Raw genomic sequence first — 20,747 nt, 5'->3', positions numbered from 1 at the left:
TCACAATAACCCGCTTTGAAATGCAACCTATTGTTCCTCTAATTCCTGAGTGGCTTCATTGCTATGTGGCTACATTACAATCCATGTACCTTCTACTCATACCCTATAGACTCGATGCAAAGGCTAAAATAATAAACAACCCCTACTCCAACCCACCCCTTGTGGTAGTCGACAGTAAACGAAATATTAGTATAACCATTAGCTGGTATTTTAAAGTAATACCCATTTTTGTCTTTATTCACTAAAACATATTTTTCCATGTGATTTAGTGACATTCTCTTGTTCAATTCATCCTCTGATATTACAGTCGACTGAAGTCAGCATTGTTACGCTTTGCATCATACTCAGATCACCCTTGACAATTCCTAGACACTCCTTCCTGGTCAAACGAGCAAGGTTGGATAGGACTCAAAACAGGTGTACATGCACCATCTCACTTCCACCCACAAATTCAAATTCATTTCAAAATCCAGGTCAACTGAAGTCAACACTATACCCATCGCATCATACTCAGATAAGCACTGACATTTCCTAGACACACCTTCCTGGTCAACCGAGCATGGTGGGATAGGACACAAAACAGGTGCACATGCACCATCTCACTTCCACCCACAAACTCAAAATCATTTTGCAATCCCGGTCAACTAAAGTGATCAACACTATACCCAATATATCATACTCAGATGGGTATTTACAATTCCTAGACATTTTCATTGCTGATCTGAGTATGATGCCTGTGGTATAGTGTTGAATTCAGTTGACCGGGATTGCAAAATGATTTTGAGTTTGTGGGTGGAAGTGAGATGGTGCATGTGCACCTGTTTTGTGTCCTATCCCACCATGCTCGGTTGACCAGGAAGGTGTGTCTAGGAAATGTCAGTGCTTATCTGAGTATGATGCGATGGGTATAGTGTTGACTTCAGTTGACCTGGATTTTGAAATGAATTTGAATTTGTGGGTGGAAGTGAGATGGTGCATGTACACCTGTTTTGAGTCCTATCCAACCTTGCTCGTTTGACCAGGAAGGAGTGTCTAGGAATTGTCAAGGGTGATCTGAGTATGATGCAAAGCGTAACAATGCTGACTTCAGTCGACTGTAATATCAGAGGATGAATTGAACAAGAGAATGTCACTAAATCACATGGAAAAATATGTTTTAGTGAATAAAGACAAAAATGGGTATTACTTTAAAATACCAGCTAATGGTTATACTAATATTTCGTTTACTGTCGACTACCACAAGGGGTGGGTTGGAGTAGGGGTTGTTTATTATTTTAGCCTTTGCATCGAGTCTATAGGGTATGAGTAGAAGGTACATGGATTGTAATGTAGCCACATAGCAATGAAGCCACTCAGGAATTAGAGGAACAATAGGTTGCATTTCAAAGCGGGTTATTGTGAAGCTACTCTCAGAAATAATGTCAATATATTAAACTTTAAAACAGTATGTGCAATAATCTGCTTTGCAGGTATGTAAATTAGTTCTACGAAGCACTCTAAATGTCACTAATCACGTGAAAATAAATGGTTTTGAAAATTAAAAAAAGGTAGTCCCAGAAATAATGTCAATGTTTACATTTAGAACAGTCAGTGAAATAATCTGTTTTGCATATAAGTTTATATATGTAGATTATTTTATAGCTGAAGTCGAAGTTACCACATAAAATACCACAAAATTTTTATCATATTATAAAAATACCACAAAAAAATATAACCGGAATTTAGGTTAGACCCGCGTATCCGGATATAATTTACCTTTGATATTTCTACTTCAAATAGACGACGATCGATTTAATAAATAGAATTACTTATAGGTGAGGTTAAGGTGTATAAATTTATGCAACTACAATACTAGTAGTAAGGTTTAAAATCTTATAAACTTTTATTTGAAGCATACTAGCGCTCAAAGATAGCTACGATAAATAAAAAATGAAATCGATAATGTTAGGAAACCTGTCACTGCTTCGTCACTGCTAGCAAAGTCTCCTTTTCGGTTTTTTTGCTATTCCGTCTTGAAACTCTTCCTTGCCCGCGGTTCCTTGACGATACTTATTCGAATTTTCGCCATATTGGGGAGCCAACAGGCCAATGAAACTCTGCTATAAGTTTAGAAGTAGTGGGGAATTTTTATGGTGGCGAACTCGCCTAAACTCAAACACCGATTCTTCCTCGAAGGCCGTCCGCCATTTTGTTTTTGTAGTTTCAAAAACTATTTTGTTGGTCTCCCTGTGTGATGGTGAGAAACGACCAATAATCGGTAGTTTGATTCCCCACGTTCACCATGGGCAAAGACCGGTTTTGACCCCCGTTCCATGCCTCAAGATCCATGTATCTATTCACGGTCAGCGGTATACCACTGTATGCATATCATTTTAAGCTTTCATTCTGTGCATCGTTCAGATTGTGTTGGAGAACGAGGTATGTAGAGAATTAGCGTCTAATTTCCTTATGTTTGTAGCAAATATATTGTAAAGTGATTGTAAATGTTTCATAATCGTGGATGGGCTGTTATTGAAGTGTATATGAATCACCAACCAAGTTTGAGTTCATCACGAGTGTTCGCATAAAGCATGTTTCTCGCATAAAGCAGTACGTTGCCACAAGCTATGTAGCTCATATATAGGCTTACCATAAACAACGAAACGAAACGAAACGAAACGACACAATAAAATGCGAAACGAGGATTTCGCATTTTACAGATCTTTAAAATGCGAAACCGTCATTTGGTAAAAGGAAATCTAGCAAACGTAAAACTCAACTCTCAATTGATATTTGTCAATTGTTTGCTTTATTGTTTATTAGTATAAATAAGTGATTGCAATCCAATATAGCTTGGTTATTGTGTCAGCATATTATATCGAATAATGTATGTGATTAACAAATATATGAATGAATCGCGTTTTAGAAGGCTGCTTATTTTTTTTATTCCTTGATTTTCTTTAACATTATGATATACTGTGTGATTTACTTGATTGTTACGAGAATGCCTTTAAGTATGATGAATTTGTCTAAAAAAAACTGTAAACTGTAAAAGGAGTGTGATAAAATTAAATCAGCAAGTGTATCTTTAATACTGGAGTGAGTGTGCTATCAGTAATGATACAGATGTCAGGCCCGTATATCATTTACTCAATTAATAGCATTTTTAAAAGCACAAAGCAATGCCTCATCAATACTGGTCTCTTTTGGTCCTTATTCATTTAACATTTGCTTAAGCCATCCAGAGACTGGTACTGTGGAGACACACCCTTGTGTTGAAGGTCCTGGTATTCTCCAGTACGTGTTGGGCTTCCTGTGGATGTCAGTACTGTACCCTTAGGGGAAAACCGTGTGAAAGCACTCAGTGAATCGTAGTTACCAGTACGAGGTTGGATGGTCTGATAGGTGACTGGAGGTGAATTGGAAGAAGCCCCTGTTTGTCCATGTTGATCTGTATTTGCATAATGAGGCATGGGGTTATTCGTCTGTATACCAGAGTGTGGTTGACGTGGTCGGGTTCTTGTTGTCACCGCTTCATATTCTGGGATGCGAGCATTACTCGTCGATAATCCTCGCCTTCCTATTGGTTCATATTCTGGCACGTTTGGTGTTTCGTTATCTGTAGCATTAAAACTTGTCTCTTGAAGTGAGATGTCGTTCTTTGTTCGTAAGGAAGAATAATAGTAATGAATGAGTAGACAGAGAAGAAACAAATATATAACGCACGAAGAAATTAAATACAACAAAGATGAAATGAATGAATGAATGAATGAATAGATGGATGGATGGATGGATGGATGGATGGATAAATGGATGGATGGGTGGGCGGGTGGATGGATGGATGGATGGATGGATGGATGGATGGATGGATGGATGGATGGATGGATATACATCGATAGCTACATCAAAATTTCATGCGCAATAACAATAACACATAGATAATATTAGATAATATTGTAAGCTTTATACATATAAAAATTACCATTTGTCCTCTCTTGTCACCTGTGTTCGATCTGCAAAAGGGGATATTAACATTTAATTGTTTTAATCAGAACTTTGATCTTCTACATGTCTCAGATTGGTACGTACTTTTTTCCAGAAATTCCTTTTGAATCTAAAATCAGGAAAAAATTTAAATTAAATTAAATTTTTAATCCTATCTTTTTTCTCATTTTCCATCTCTACCTTCATGTTCCATGAGTTTACACCCAAAATAACGTATCATACCTTTTCTACGTGACCACAGGAACCCCACTATAAGTATGATGTTCAGAACAATCGACAAACTAAACAGTACTCCAAGAACTGCAACTAGTGTCTTGTTCTCCTCTTTACATGAAAGCGGCGTATTTTCTTTGAAGTCTACAAAAGGGTTATTGATGTTATTACGATACAAATATAGTCACACAGATTTTTACCACTTTTTTTATTTATACACGATATCGAGACAAAAGTCGGTACAGCCAAATCAGGCAATACAGACTAACTACCGCAAACATGTCAATTAATCCTTAGAGTACGTAAAAGTACATGGGGCGATTCATTTGATTGACGACAGTCTATTGTACGTTCCCAGTAGCGACCTAAGTCTTGATGAGCGCGTAGCGATGAAATCAGTGGTAATACGAAAGTGAAAACACCCTTGGCCTTCCCCGAGTCGAATCCAAGCAACTAAACCATCTTACCACTTGATTTCTGAATGCTGTCTATCTGTAGACCATTGATTTCTTCTCCTTGTGTTTTGATATAATCTCTCAAAGGCAGCAGTGGATCAGGTACTTTACCAATGACTTCTAGCTCAAACCGCACTATGATGCTTCCCTTGCTATTGTAATTAATCGTAAAGATAAAAAGAATACAACTTTGCACAAGTTAAACCACAATATATTGAAATCACTCATGTGGGTGGAGATATCGTGTGGATTTTCCGTTAACTTCAAGGTTATCCTGTGCTCAAATTCAGTAAGGAGAGAGGATCTATAGCACAGACCTTGGCGAGCTGCTCTACTGCTGTATTTTGCGGCGGTTATAATTAGCGATCAAAAGTACAGTTACTGAAATTATATGCACTATATGTTTGAAGAATACTTACATGAAATCCTTAATGTTTATGGCAGCCAAATATGGTACACCTGAGTATGCAGCTTCTAACTAGAAATAAATAGAATAAACTAATGATAATAATAACCATGCAAAGAACGAACGAACGAACAAGTGAACGAACGAACGAACGAACGAACGAACGAGTGAACGAACGAACAAAAATGACTACACTCTACTTACTGTTTTGATGCACTTCTGTTTAAGATCATCGTAGCCTGCTGACTTTACATCCTGAAGGTCATCCTGCCATTCTTGGTTGGTTACTCTAAACTGCCCGGTAAACGTTTCCTTGAAAACTAAATTAGAAACGAAAAACATCAAATATGGTGTGATGGGCTATAGCAAATTTATCTGATCAGGACTGAATCAGCTCAAGCTAGTGACATTTGTAATTCTCATTATCATTACTCACGTATTGGTCGTCTGTAAAAATGCAGTGTCCTTTCTCGTTTACCAACGCCATTTTCAGTTTTACACACAATTCTAGCAAAATCCACTTCTTTCTGGATGACAAAGAATACTAAATACTGTTTTCTAGTTAAACCTGCATCATGGCTGGTGATGGTAGTCAATATATTCGGTGCAGAAGGATTACAAGACAGGGATGTGTTACTGGGATATGCGTTGATGCTAAGGTTGAACAATACCAGTGGATTGGACTGACTGTAGCTCTTGTTACTTGATCCAATCACTTCCAGAGGATCTAAGTCTGTTAAGGATGAAACAAAATACACACAACATGAAACAATTATAATGATTCTTCCTGCTTACTAGTAAACGCTCACTGCAGCATACGAGTACTTCAGTGACTATACATCACAACTAGTTCAGGTTTTATCGTAGCTTTGCAGGCATGCAGACATGCTGATAAATTGTAGAACCCTTATATTGGATAATAAGAAAACAATAGAAGATGCGATTGTGCTTATTAGTACTCATTTACTCACATTGTACGACGATTTCGATCGGGACTGAAAGGAGAAAGCCAAGATAATTTTTCGCTTTACACAGGTATGTTCCGTTCTGTTTTCGCTTGATACCATTAAATACTAGTATGCCATTTTGCCCAAAAGTTAAAGTCCCTCCATTTTGCTTCCACATGTAAGTCGCGGGTGGATTGCCGTCACTTTGGCAATATAGGGAAAAGCTAGTACCCTCTTTGAGAATCGTTTGCCTTCTCAATGGTAGAATAGTAATGTTGGAAGGTGGATCTGCACAATGTAAATTATAACATTAATTAATACTTCAAATGAAATTTTCGAACCGGAAAGCTTGGAATATTATTAATAGCAGCGTAAAAAAGAAGATAGTATAATGTAAAAATGAACCCAAAGTTATTAAAATTGGCTTCGTATATATCTTGTTTTCCTAGGGATCATTGCAGGCATATTTTTTCGCAGTGCAAACCATTCTTTTATCTTTATCATAGCAAATCGTAATGTCTTTTATCTAGAGCTAGTACTGATCATCACAAGAAACCTATTTTCTGGAGAATAGCATATGACTTCAAACTTACATTGTATATCTAAACATATGCTGACATTCTTGGCGTGTCCAATACCATTATCTGCTGTACACGTGTAACACGATGAATCGTTCTTTTGTACTCGTGTTATACTGAATATTCGTCCAACACCAATGACAGTGCCATCCATCGTCCAGGTGATTTTAGGTACTGGGTATCCACTGGCATTGCAAACAAGACTAACATCTTTTCCCTCATTAACCAATATTACTTCTTTGTAAGGATTCGTTATCTCTGGTGCCATGATTTTTACTTGGAAAATTAAATTTACGTAGTATAACTCCAGCCATTTTATTATTAGCATAATTTCAATATTCGCTTCAATTTTAATGTATAAGTATACACAGTGCAAGTGCTATAATATTAGATATGGAAATCACGGAAATTAGTAAATGGAAAGATTGCATTTCTTACGGTTACCCATAATGTGAACTGACGTGAGTGATAATAGAATGCTTTCACTTTCTATTTTGCTTGTCAGATAATAAATTTACTGTCAACTGCGCATGCTTTGATCAAATAATTTGATATAAAAAAGGGGTTATACCAGTTGGAAAATGAGAAAAGGAACAGCAATGCTTGCTTGATTGTGAAATCCGTAATAAAACATTAGGCATATTACCGTGTCCGTGTAGAACAAACGACTTTCCTAAAGCTGAAATTATTTTTTATGCGGCGGTGTTTATTGCATAGGCCCAGCTCTATTTTCGTTTATCGATTCTCAATTCTTTATACTTACATTTCACTGCTACGAAAATAGTCTCTACTTGGTAACCAAGACTGTTGTTGGCCAAAAATGTATATTTTCCATGATCCCTCTTTGATACACCATTTATCTCTAACGTACTTCCTATGCCTCGAATACTTCCATTTCTTATCCACATCATATCAGGGGGAGGGTTACCATTAGCACTACAAACTAGTTGGACATCATCACCCTCCAGAACTGTCTTGTTATTACACGTGATTCTATCTGGTGGATCTGTGAAAATATTTGAATGATTGAATGATTGATTGACTCCGACGAAGGACTAACGTCCGAAACGTCAGTTTCTATTTCCAGTTTCTATTTTCACTACGGTGTTAAACTTATAATTTTACGATAACTTGTTTCATTAGAAACACCGACGCAGTCCACGCTAGTGTTCACTAGCCATCATCTATATATATAATATTCCGAAGCCGATTGCTCTTTGGTCGCAGTAAAAAAAAATCAACGATAATAATGACAATTGAACATAAAATAAACTTTATTAACGCGCCGCCCTTCTAGCGTACCCTAAGTGTTACACTAATCGAGACCCTACGGTTCTACGCGGTTACTTTCGTAATTAGTCGGTCATCATAAGAAAACAGTTCAGTTTGTTAAAATATAATTCATATCATAAGTGGTATAAAAAACATGTCGCGTATATCAAACCCCTACTTACATTTAACAAGTAAAGTCAATGACTCTCTGTCTGGATTACCAACGCCATTGTCAGCAATACAGGTATAGTTTCCTTTGTCATTTATTGCTACTTGTTGGAAGACAAGCTTGTTCATTGGACTTGATACTGAACTGCTTCCATTGTAATATTGTCCATCCTTCATCCATCTGATGTTTGGTATGGGTTTACCAGTACCATTGCACAACAAGGTGATAGTTTGGTTCTCGACGGCACTTCCACTATCACAGCCTTGACAGACGAATGCAGTGATGGTGGGAGGGACTGTTTTCAAAGTAACAAGATCATCAAGTGACGATTACAAATGGCCGCTTTTTTTTACGGCCGCCTTGTTGGAGGAACTTAACAAAAGAATTGTAAATGAATTATTTTGTCATATCCTTCAACATGGCCGCCGTGTCTTTTGTTATTCAATTCTCTTGGGAATGGCTGGAAACCATCAATACGAAAAATAAGAAATTCGATTTGGATAGAAAATGTGTACATGAGCAATGACCTCGATAACACTGGGAAAATATGACAACCACGCACAATAAATTCCTTAAATTTTCAATTGAAATGAAAATAACATATAAGAAAAATAACTAGCATTTTCACTTTTCGAGTGCCAACTGAGATTTTAAACGTGTCTCACCGTGCCCCACAACCAACGAAGTGCAGACCATACTGTGCTTTCATAAAAATTCCTTTCTTGTTCTCTCTACGCGATATTTTTATTTCTAGTAACTTTCGATAAACCGACAATAAATCGATATTTTTGTCGGCATCTTGTTCTTCATGATCGCCTGAGGCAGGGAGAAAGGATTCTGGACTTAAAAGACAATAAATGTTGAGTGGACACAACAGCATGGAGCTCCTCAAGCTCCGTGTATTGACTCATTATCAAAGAAATAAATGATTCAAATCATGCGAAAATATAAAAGTCGAGTTGAAAATGTACGAGGTCGAGTTCGAAATATGATGCGGTGAATTGCAAAATGTACCCAGAGTGTGTCGAATACCAAACCTGGAGATCAGTCATATATAGGGTACTGGTTCAGGTAGTTCAGTCCACAGCTTGGAGTTGAAAATTGCGGCATCCGACTTGAGATTTGACGGTGCGAGCAATTATCACATAACGAGTAACTATAGACGCAAGACGCCAGGAAGGCGCGAATAAAAATGTCGCCCATTGATGTAAGATACAAAAGAAGAGTTATAAATTCTCGAACGCTATATAAACTTGCATGTCGGATTTAAAAGATGAATGTAGAATATAAAACTTGCATGTCGAATTTAAAAAATGAATGTAGAATATAAAACTTGAATGCTGAAGTTTAAAACTTGAGCGTAAAATTCGAAACTTGAATGTCGAGTGTAAAATTTGTATGTGGAATAAATTTTACATTGAGAAAAGATGAAAAACTTTGAAAAAACGTACTACCGTTTCGTACGTTCGTCCTTCGTCGGAGTAAGATACTTTTTACTCTTTTACTCCGACGAAAGCGTTCGAAACGTCAGTAAGTTTTTCAAAGTTTTTCATCTTTTCACAATGTAAAATTTACCCTTTTATCATTACTGTTAATTAGAGACAGCTCACACTAATTTTTTAAAATTGATGGAATTTAAAATTTCTTGCAATTAGTTCCAGTCCGAGGCTATGCAATAAGAATAAGCTAGTTAGCAGAAGTATTTCCTTATAAGAAAATAAATCAAACCCCCATCACTTTGTAAGCTGTTTAATAAATCTCTTAGCACAGGAACCATTTCCTAAGAAGTGGAAGGAAACAAACATCATGCCCGTTTTCAAGAAGTGTGATGCAGAGTTTACAGAGAACTAACATCATTAATGCGAAATTGCTGGAAACATGTGTGTATAACAACTTTAAAGATCGACTTCACAAGGAACTCAAGGATATACAAGCGTGTCAGCATGGATTCGTCTAGGGAAATTCATGTACAACACAAATCTCTTGGAGGTTCTTGAATAGATTGGTAACATCCCAGACATAATGTACCTGGACATGTCAAAAGCTTTCGATAAGGTCGAGTCGCTATATACGTTGCGTATGTTTGGATTCGTGGACCGCCTATTGCAGTGGTTCCACTCATATCTCAAAGATCGCTACCAAAGTGCAACTATACTTGGTGCAACTTCTGATTCTCTATCCGTAAGTTCCGGAGTACCTCAAGGCTCAATTTTGGGGCCAGCGTTATTCATTCTTTTCTTCAAAGACATGGAGGTCAAAACGAGCAATGCCGCTAGGTTCGCTGACGGCACAAAAATCTTCAAAGAAATACAGTCTCCAGACGACGCTCCATTGTTACAGGCCCTTTGAAACATCTATGCAACTGGACAACAACATCTGGCCTCATATTTAACGAGACGAAATGTAAAGTTTATACCATAACAAGAATGAACAAGCCCATAGATTCAACTTATAGAGTTAACTTAAATCAACAAAGACACAGCAGTGGAAGGAGTTAACTCTGAACGCGATTATGCTTTTAGGTTCAGTTCTAGCAACCTGCCTTGGACTAAACAGGTACAACACCAGGTAGCTCGTCCAAACAAACTACTTGGCTATATTAGAAGGAACACTTGCTGCATTCAAAGAACAGCGGTGAGGCGTATATTGTATCGTGTATCTTGTTGCAATTAGTTTATACTTTTCACAATGATAATTATTTTTTGTATATGTATATTTACTTTCTCTCATAATTATTTTTCCTTCAATTAAAGTACTTTTCTCTTCAAAGGACAGGCAGTAATTGGCTAACGCTTTTGCAGTATCCCTGCTATACTTATATGCTTATACTTATTAACTCATTATGCTTTTTAGTATGGCGAAGTTAATAAATAAATTAATAAACACAGAATGAAGGGGTTTTGTTTATATTCTTCACCGTTGTCTTTCTTTCTACTGCAATGAATAGCCCTAACCTTAACCCTCACCGCGCCCTCCACATTCAGTTATCGATATTATTATTTGGGGAATATTCATAATAGATTATCAATTTCCTTGAAAATTAATCAGGGGAAGGTTAGGGTAAGATTTAGAGTTAATATGCTAATTAGCGGCAGCTTTTGTTCCTAATCTATATTTTATCGGCCAGAATTATGTAAACAACAAAGAAACAAAGAAACGACAAAACAAACAACAAAAACAGGGGAAGAAGAGAGAAAAAACTGAATTTTCTTTGATTGGCCCCGCCCTACTAATTATTTACGAAAATTGTTGCTATCACGTATATAATACTTCAACCACTTCTTCTTTGGGTTTTCTACGTCCACAAATAATTCACTTATTTTCACCTTCTCGCTCTCTACGGTTCATGATCTTAATTAATACACATAAAAAGGGGGGCTGAACGCTTAATTTTCGTGGTAACCCTTTCCAGATCCCATAGGACACGAGTGATACAAACTGAACTGAACCCATAATATTACTGTATATTTTATCGGGAGGGGAAGCGCTGATTCAAGATCCATGGATCATGATCATACACCGCCGCGAATCTTATATAGCGGAAGTGCATAAAACTGCCATACTAGTAGTATTACTTGTACTACAAGGAAGTTTTTATTGAAGAGCTTGTGGCGATGTGAACTCATGCATCTCAGTTTCTTGGAGTTTTTCTAATCATGCTTCAAAAAATTCCAAATTTTAAAAATGGACCGTGTCTACGCTTTGCCTACCCACAAGTTATAAGATCATATTGCATTCTCATTTTTTTTAAAAAGAAGAAAAGTGAAGGTATACTTTCTTTTCTGTCGATCAAAAAGTCTTCTGCTGATTTTTAGCCCAACTAATTAAAAATTAGAAGAAGGGAAAAAAAGAAGAAGAAGAAGAAGAAACTCAACAAGGTACAAAATATATTTTGAATATTAGAAAACAACTAAGTTTACTTACATAAAATCCTCATTTCAACATCACTATTTATTGCATCCAAAATGTTTCCCATCTTTAGCTCTAGTTGATAGACGTACTCGATTGATCGAGGATTTGCTTTACTGCCATCTTTGTTATTGTCTTGTTGCATGATATCTTTAATGGTAAATCTAACATATCCAGACGATGGGCCATGGGTAACGTTAGTACTCAAGCTGTATAGGGTGGTGTTGACATTCGTATATCCAACTTGATAAAATCCCAACACAACAATAGAATCTGATCCTAATCCTTTGTCTTTCTCGTATCTTCTAACATTGAAATAGCTGAATACATCCCCATTAGCAAGGCTTAAGTCCCATCTAAAATCAACATTCGTGCTATTGCTGTTTAAAACAACAATCATTGGCTGTTCTGGCTTCCTTGTAAAACTAAATGACGAAGCTAAAAAAGAAATGCATCTGTAAGAATTTTGAAGTTCTTTCTTTCGTTATGACTTGTGGTACAGGAGTAAACTTCTATATACCTAATAGACAAAAAATTACGAACTGTTTGGTAGAAAAACGAATAAATATAGTTGAATGAATGAAGGAAGGAAGGAAGGAAGGAAGGATTCAATGAATTAATGAATTAATGAATTAATGAATGAATGAATGAATATGAATGAATGAATGAATGAAGGAATAAATAGATAAATAAGAGAAGGAAGGAAGGAAGGAAGGAAGGAAGGAAGGAATGAATAAATGACCATCGAATCAGTCAGTCAGCCTGTCAAAACAGTGTGGTTTCCTTGAAAAAAATCAATCTCTATAAACGAAAAGGTTTCAATTCAAAAACCACTTAGATTTTTAAAAAAGATTTGATTAAAATCGGTATAACGAAATTTTCTATTTTTTAAAAATTTTGTTTGTCATAAACTAAAGTTAAACAAAACTTATCTTGATGCCGCAGGATCACTCTCGGCTTTCCTTCCACAGGCTACCCGGGCCAAGTTTTATTATTACTGCAGTAGCACTTTATATATCTCATTATGTTGTTTTCCTCTTTCCGCAAAAATCAATTACATTTTTGGAGTTGAAATTTCAGTGTATAAACAGCCACTCTGTGGAAACACCACTGCTAATAAATGTCATTTATAATTTTATTATTATTTATTTATTCATCTGTTTTTTTTTAGTCTTTAAACAAAGGTATCCAAAGGTGCACGTATTCTGGGACAAATTTGCTACTAATAGTTACAAGAACACTGTAAAAGACATGCAATGCAATTATAACATAGCTTTTTATTGCAATTATTTGATAATTTTCAAAGCTTTTTATAGTTAATATTTTACTGTGTAAGATTACAGCATGGTTCTTTTAGTTCAATTTAGTCAGCAGGTTACTGGCTGCAACGTTTGATCATGCAACTAAACTATCAATCTATTTTGATAAGGCAGAGAGGGGATGAGAACCAAAACGAGTCACAAGACACTTACGATGTTTGTGTAAATTTGCACGGTCGCTGATCTGCACAGTTTTTAATATTGCAACTTATGCAGCTGCTAATTATAATGTAAAATTTTGTTTATGATTTTCGTATTTCAGCCAGAACACATGAAAGCACAAAATTGTGTTTACTCTGAGATCGCACGATTTCAGTTCTCGGACCGACAACGTTTTCTGAAACAGTATTACAATCTCTCTTCTTCAATGGTTTTATTAAGAGGAAATTCCCGGTTTGACTATTTTAGTAACTTGATGCTGATCAAATTTAGCCTTACCCCACTCACGTGAGTACATATCGCGAGCGTTCTTAAGAGGTTTCCCTCTTATATTTATGCTCTCTTGAATATAAGCAAATGACTTTGAATATATTATTTTTTAGCTATCTGGAGGTCACGCTATACTAGGTTTCAATTCGCTTTATGGCTATATGTAACTTGCAATTGAGACTTCTTAGCTTAAAGATATTGCGCAGAACAATTAAACAAATCACATATCAGTTCACTACATCTTCTACATTAAATTTGGAATGCAGAACAGTGATATTTTCTATCAGTGTCAATTCAAGCCTTCAACACTTACCAGACGGCAGCAGGAAGTAAGCAAGAATTAGAACAGGAAACAAACAAAGCTGGTTATGAAGCATACCAATCAATGGCCTGTTGATTATTCTGATCATAAAAGCTCTTGTCTTCAATAATCTTCAAATGAACGTCCGTCTAGCGAAGACTAGTTTAATAGTCAGGTATGGTTGCTGCCATTATCACTGGCCGAAGACGAAGAGAGTATATCGGAGCCTGGTACCCAAAATTAGCCTTGCATCTTGGATATTATGATATTAATTGTATCATCACTCTATAACTCTTGCACCAACAAGGGCTGTAGCACTCCTTGAGATCTTTACTGCAAACCATAGTCTACCAAAATCAATACGAACCCTCCAGTTGAGCATTGCCGTGTCATCTTCCACAACATTCACTGTATCGTCCGAATGTAGCCAAGTGAATGTTCCAGCGTCTAGAAAACAACCGAATGTGATCTTGATCCGTAACGTGTTGTTTGTTTTTGTTTAGTCATAACGTGCTCACCCCTAAAAAACATATTTCCTTTCCTGAGGAACGGAAAAGCAATGCTGAAACCAAAACCATTGCCAACGATTCCATACTAAAAAGCATACTCTTGTCTGAATTTTAAATGTGTATTTGATTACATAATCAAATAAATACACGCTACTCACAAAGTTGTAATAAAAATGTCGTCGTCAGTTGACGGTCTCGCCTTACTTAACATAGTATAATATACTAAGTTGGGCTACCTATGTTAATGCTATGTAGCTCATAGTATATCGTTTTTTCATTCCACACATGATATGGCAGCTTCTACGAGACCTTGGAAATTCGAGCTGTTGAAACTCAAGTTATGAGGTTCATGTACAGATTAGTAAGTGTCAGCTGTGATCGAGAGTGTACGGGATGGGAAGGGAAAAGAGACTTGTTTTGCATTCTTCTCAATGAAGCTTTCAAATAAAAACTTTCACATGGTAAAAGGAAATCTAGCTAAGATAAAACTCAACTTTCAATTGATATTTGTCAATTGTTTGCTTTATTGTTTATTAGTATCAATAAAGGATTGAAATCCAAATGGAGTCAACTATATAGCTTCATGGTTATTTTGTCAGCATATTATATTTAATGTATGTGGTTAACAAATATGAATTTATCGCTTTTTTGAAGGTCTTATTTTCTTTTTTTGAGTTTCCACTTATGACATTATGATATATGTGTACGATTTACTTGATCTTTTTACATGACTGTCTATCATGATCAATGTGTCTAAAAGAACAAAAGTGAAAAACATGGTTAAAATTGCAAGTGTATCTTTATTAATCGAGGAGTGAGTGTGCTATCAGTAATGATACAGATGTCCGGCCCGCATATCATTTACTCTATTAGTAGCATTTTTAAAAGCACAAAGCAATGCCTCATCATGTTCTCGTTTGGTCCTTATTCACTTAACATTTGTTCAAGCCATCCAGAGACTGGTACTGTGGAGACACTCCTTTGCGTTGAATGGCCTGGTACTCTCCTGTACGTGTTGGGCTTCTTGTGGATAACAGTACTGTACCCGTAGGGGAAAGCCGTGTTGAAGGACTCAATGAATCGTAGTTACCAGTACGAGGTTGGATGGTCTGATAGGTGACTGGAGGTGAATTGGAAGAAGCCCCTGTTTGTCCATGTTGATCTGTATTTGCATAATGAGGCATGTGGTTATTCGTCTGTATACCAGAATGTGGTTGAAGTGATCGTGTTCTTGTTGTCACCGCCTCATATTCTGGGATACCAACATTACTCGTCGATAATCCTCGCCTTCCTATTGCTTCATATTCTGGCACATTTGGTGTTTTGTTATCTGTGCCATTAAAACTTGTCTCTTGAAGTGAGATGTCGTCCTTTGTTCGTAAGGAAGAATAATAGTAATGAATGAATGTACAGAGAAAAAACAAATATATAACGCACGAAGAAATGAAATACAACAAAGATGAAATGAATGGATGGGATGGGATGGGATGGATGGAATGGGATGGGATGGGATGGGATGGGATGGGATGGGATGGGATGGATACATGGATGGATGCATGGGATGGATGGATGCATGGATGGACGGATGGATGGATGGATGGATGGATACATGGATGGATGGATGGATGGGTGGATGGAGGGATGGGTGGATGGAGGGATGGATGGATGGAGGGATAGATGGATGGACGGAGGGATGAATATACATCGATAGCTGCATCAAAATTTCATGCGCAATATCAATAACACGTAGATAATATTAGATGATACACTTTATATATATATATAAATATATACAAAATTACCATTTGTCCTCTCTCGTCACCTGTGTTCGATCTGCAAAAGGGGATATTAACATTTAATTATTTTAATCAGAACTTTGATCTTCTAAATGTTTCAGATTGGTACGTACTTTTTTCCAGAAATTCCTTTTGAATCTAAAATCAGGAAAAAATTAAATTAAATTAAATTTTTAATCCTATCTTTTTTCTCGTTTTCCATCTCTACCTTCATGTTCCAAGAGTTTACACCCAAAATAACGTATCATACCTTTTCTACGTGACCACAGGAACCCCACTATAAGTATGATGATCAGGACAATCGACAGACCAAACAGTACTCCAAGAACTGCCACTAGTGTCTTGTTCTCCTCTTTACATGGAATCGGCGTATTTTCTTTGAAGTCTACAAAAAGGTTATTTATGTTATTACGATACGATACAAATATGGTCCCACAGATTAGTAACACTATATTCATTTATACACGATATCGAGACAAAAGTCGGGACAGCCAAATCAGGCAATATGGACTAACTACTGCAAACATGTCAAATGAATCCTTGGAGTAAGTAAAAGTACATGGTGCGATTCATTTGATTGACGACAGTTTATTGCTCGATTTCCCAGTAACGACCTATGTCTTGATGAGCGCGTAGCGATGAAATCAGTGGTAATACAAAAGTAAGAACACCCTTGGCCTTCCTTGAGTCGAATCCAAGCAACTATTTTAAACCATCTTACCATTTGATTTCTGAATGCTGTTGTAGTCTATCTGTAGACCATTGATTTCTTCTCCTTGTCTTTTGATATAATCTCTCAAAGGCAGCAGTGGATCAGGTACTTTACCAATGACTTCTAGCTCAAATCGCACTATGATGCTTCCCTTGCTATTGTAATAAATGTCGTAAAGATAAAGAGAATACAGCTTTGCTCAACTTAAACCATAATATATTGAAATCACTCCTGTGGGAGGATAACGTCTGGATTTTCCGTTAACTGCAAGGTTATCCTGTGCTCAAATTCAGTAAGGAGAGAGGATCTATTGCACAGGCCCCGGCGAGCTGCGCTACTGCTGTATTTTGTGGCGGTGCTAAGCGAATATAAGTGCAGTTACTGAGATTATAGCCACTATGTATTTGAATACTTGCATGAAATCCTTAATGCTTACGGCAGCCAAATATGGTACACCCGAGTATGCAGCTTCTAACTAGAAATAAGTAAAATAAACTAATGAAAACAATGAACGAACGAACGAACGAACAAAAATAACTATACTCTACTTACTATTTTGATGTACTTCTGTTTAAGATCATCGTAGCCTGCTGACTTTACATCCTGAAGGTCATCGTGCCATTCTTGGTTTGTTACTCTAAACTGCCCGGTAAACGTTTCCTTGAAAACTAAATTAGAAACGAAAAACAGTCAAATATCGCATAATGGGTTGTAGCAAATTTATCTGATCAGGACTGGATCAGCCCAAGCTAGTGACATTTTGTAATTCTCATTATCATTACTCACGTATTGGTCGTTTGTAAAAATGCAATGTCCTTTCTCGTACGCCAAGGCCATTTTCAGCTTTACACACAATTCTAGCAAAATCCACTTCTTTCTGGATGACAACGAATATTAAATACTGTTTTCTAGTTAACCCTGCATCATGGCTGGTGATGGTGGTCAATATATTCGGTGCAGAAGGATTGCAAGACAGGGATGTGTTACTGGGATATGCGTTGATACTAAGGTTGAACAATACCAGTGGATTGGACTGACTGTGGCTCTTGTTACTCGATCCAATCACTTCAAGAGGAACTAAGTCTGTTAAGGATGAAACAAATTACATACAACATGAAACAATTATAATGACTCTTCCTGCTTACTAGTAAACGCTCACTGCAGCATACAAGTACTTCAGTGATTATACATCACTATCAGTTCAGGTTTTATCTTAGCTTTGTAGGCATGCAGACATGCTGATAAATTGTTAATCCCTTATATTGGATAATAAGAAAACAATAGAAGATGCGATTGTGCTTATTAGTACTCATTTACTCACATTGTACGACGATTTCGATCGGGACTGAAAGGAGAAAGCCAAGATAATTTTTCGCTTTACACAGGTATGTTCCGTTTTGTTTTCGCTTGATGTTGTTATATATTAGTATGCCATTTTGCCGATCAGTTAAAGTCTCCCCATTTTGCTTCCACATGTAAGTCGCGGGTGGATTGCCGTCACTTTGGCAATATAGGGAAAGGCTAGTACCCTCTTTTAGAATCGTTTGTCTTCTCAATGGTAGAATAGTAATGTTGGAAGGTGGATCTGCACAATGTAAATTATAACATTAATTAATACTTCAAATGAAATTTTCGAACCGGAAAGCTTGGAATATTATTAATAGCAGCGTAAAAAAGAAGATAGTATAATGTAAAAATGAACCCAAAGTTATTAAAATTGGCTTCGTATATATCTTGTTTTCCTAAGGATCATTGCAGGCAAATTTTTTCGCAGTGCAAAACATTCTTTTATCTTTATCATAGCAAATCGTAATGTCTTTTATCTAGAGCTAGTACCGATCATCACAAGAAACCTATTTTCTGGAGAATAGCATATGACTTCAAACTTACAGTGTATATCTAAGCATATGCTGGCATTCTTGGCGTGTCCAATACCATTATCTGCTGTACACGTGTAACACGATGAATCGTTCTTTTGTGCTCCTGTTATATTGAATATTCGTCCAACACCAATGACAATGCCATCCTTCGTCCAGGTGATTTTAGGTACTGGGTATCCACTGGCATTGCAAACAAGGCTAACATCGTTTCCCTCATTAACCAATATTACTTCTTTGTAAGGATTCGTTGTCTCTGGTGCCATGATTTTTGCTTCGAAAATCAAATTAACGTAGTATAACTCCAGCCATTTTATTATTAGTATAATTTCAATATTCGCTTCAACTTTAATGTATAAGTATATACTGTGCAAGCGCTATAATATTAGATATGGAAATCACGGAAATTAGTAAATGGAAAGATTGCATTTCTTACGGTTACCCATAATGTGAACTGACGTGAGTGATAATAGAATGCTTTTACTTTCTATTTTCCTTGTCAGATAATAAATTCACTGTCAACTGCGCTTGCTTTGATCAAATAATTCGTTATAAAAAAGGGGTTATACCAGTTGGAAAATGAGAAGAAAAAAAACATCAATGCTTGCTTGATTGTGAAATCCGTAATAAAACATTAGGCATATTACCGTGTCCGTGTAGAACAAACGACTTTCCTAAAGCTGAAATTATTTTTTATGCGTCGGTGTTTATTGCATAGGCCCAGCTCTATTTTCGTTTATCGATTCTCAATTCTTTATACTTACATTTCACTGCTACGAAAATAGTCTCTACTTGGTAACCAAGACTGTTGTTGGCCAAAAATGTATATTTTCCATGATCCCTCTTTGATACACCATTTATCTCTAACGTACTTCCTATGCCTCGAATACTTCCATTTCTCATCCACATCATATCAGGGGGAGGGTTACCATTAGCCCTGCAAACTAGTTGGACATCATCACCCTCCAGAACTGTCTTGTTATTACACGTGATTCTATCTGGTGGATCTGTGAAAATATTTGAATGATTGAATGATTGATTGACTCCGACGAAGGACTAACGTCCGAAACGTCAGTTTCTATTTCCAGTTTCTATTTTCACTACGGTGTTAAACTTATAATTTTACGATAACTTGTTTCATTAGAAACACCGACGCAGTCCACGCTAGTGTTCACTAGCCATCATCTATATATATAATATTCCGAAGACGATTGCTCTTTGGTCGCGGTAAAATAAACATCACCGATAATAATGACAATTGAACATAAAATAAACTTTATTAACGCGCCGCCCTTCTAGCGTACCATAAGTGTTACACTAATCGTGACCCTACGGTTCTACGCGGTTACTTTCGTAATTAGTTGGTCATCATAAGAAAGCAGTTCAGTTTGTTAAAGTATAATTCATATCATAAGTGGTATAAAAAACATGTCGCGTATATCAAACCCCTACTTACATTTAACAAGTAAAGTCAATGACTCTCTGTCTGGATTACCAACCCCATTGTCAGCAATACAGGTATAGTTTCCTTTGTCACTTATTGCTACTTGTTGGAAGACAAGCTTGTTCATTGGACTTGATACTGAACTGCTTCCATTGTAATATTGTCCATCCTTCATCCATCTGATGTTTGGTATGGGTTTACCAGTACCATTGCACAACAAGGTGATAGCTTGGTTCTCGACGGCACTTCCACTATCACAGCCTTGACAGACGAATGCAGTGATGGTGGGAGGGACTGTTTTCAAAGTAACAAGATCATCAAGTGACGATTACAAATGGCCGCTTTTTTTTACGGCCGCCTTGTTGGAGGAACTTAACAAAAGAATTGTAAATGAATTATTTTTTCATATCCTTCAACATGGCCGCCG

General features: G+C 36.7%; 2 protein-coding genes across 4 annotated transcripts in view; both read right to left on the bottom strand.

Annotated features, from left to right (window-relative positions):
- Positions 1 to 2,769: 2,769 nt before the first annotated feature.
- LOC116307267 (uncharacterized) overlaps positions 2,770 to 20,747 on the bottom strand; it is a 48,576-nt gene continuing 30,598 nt past the window's right edge. The window contains exons 1-14 of one of the 3 annotated variants that reach the window (XM_089039666.1): positions 13,995 to 14,553; positions 11,949 to 12,371; positions 8,038 to 8,319; positions 7,347 to 7,589; positions 6,599 to 6,859; positions 6,030 to 6,293; positions 5,495 to 5,791; positions 5,263 to 5,378; positions 5,072 to 5,130; positions 4,665 to 4,804; positions 4,207 to 4,341; positions 4,069 to 4,093; positions 3,962 to 3,992; positions 2,770 to 3,638 (exon numbers count right to left, since the gene is read on the bottom strand). In XM_089039666.1, the coding sequence (XP_088895792.1) occupies positions 3,201 to 3,638; positions 3,962 to 3,992; positions 4,069 to 4,093; positions 4,207 to 4,341; positions 4,665 to 4,804; positions 5,072 to 5,130; positions 5,263 to 5,378; positions 5,495 to 5,791; positions 6,030 to 6,293; positions 6,599 to 6,859; positions 7,347 to 7,589; positions 8,038 to 8,319; positions 11,949 to 12,371; positions 13,995 to 14,091 (2,811 nt within the window). In that variant the 5' untranslated portion in view covers positions 14,092 to 14,553 and the 3' untranslated portion in view covers positions 2,770 to 3,200. Of the gene's footprint in view, positions 3,639 to 3,961; positions 3,993 to 4,068; positions 4,094 to 4,206; positions 4,342 to 4,664; positions 4,805 to 5,071; positions 5,131 to 5,262; positions 5,379 to 5,494; positions 5,792 to 6,029; positions 6,294 to 6,598; positions 6,860 to 7,346; positions 7,590 to 8,037; positions 8,320 to 11,948; positions 12,372 to 13,994; positions 14,554 to 20,747 lie in introns of those variants that run through there. The other 2 variants (XM_089039665.1, XM_089039667.1) reach the window with 2 other exon arrangements.
- Positions 15,041 to 17,344, bottom strand: LOC148905651 (uncharacterized). Its single transcript, XM_089039700.1, has 5 exons — positions 17,009 to 17,344; positions 16,538 to 16,672; positions 16,401 to 16,425; positions 16,294 to 16,324; positions 15,041 to 15,861 (listed from the first exon to the last, which is right to left on the bottom strand). The coding sequence occupies exons 4-5, from the start codon at positions 16,294 to 16,296 to the stop codon at positions 15,424 to 15,426; spliced, it is 441 nt and encodes a 146-aa protein (XP_088895826.1). The 5' UTR covers positions 16,297 to 16,324; positions 16,401 to 16,425; positions 16,538 to 16,672; positions 17,009 to 17,344; the 3' UTR covers positions 15,041 to 15,423.

The sequence above is a fragment of the Actinia tenebrosa genome, unplaced genomic scaffold (genome assembly GCF_029948245.1).
Source record: "Actinia tenebrosa isolate PJP-AT-01 unplaced genomic scaffold, QUT_ActTen_1.0 PGA_scaffold7__59_contigs__length_16204524, whole genome shotgun sequence".
Classification (NCBI taxonomy): domain Eukaryota; kingdom Metazoa; phylum Cnidaria; class Anthozoa; order Actiniaria; family Actiniidae; genus Actinia; species Actinia tenebrosa.
Note: the sequence above shows the minus strand (reverse complement) of the source record. Positions and strands in the feature narration are given on the sequence as shown.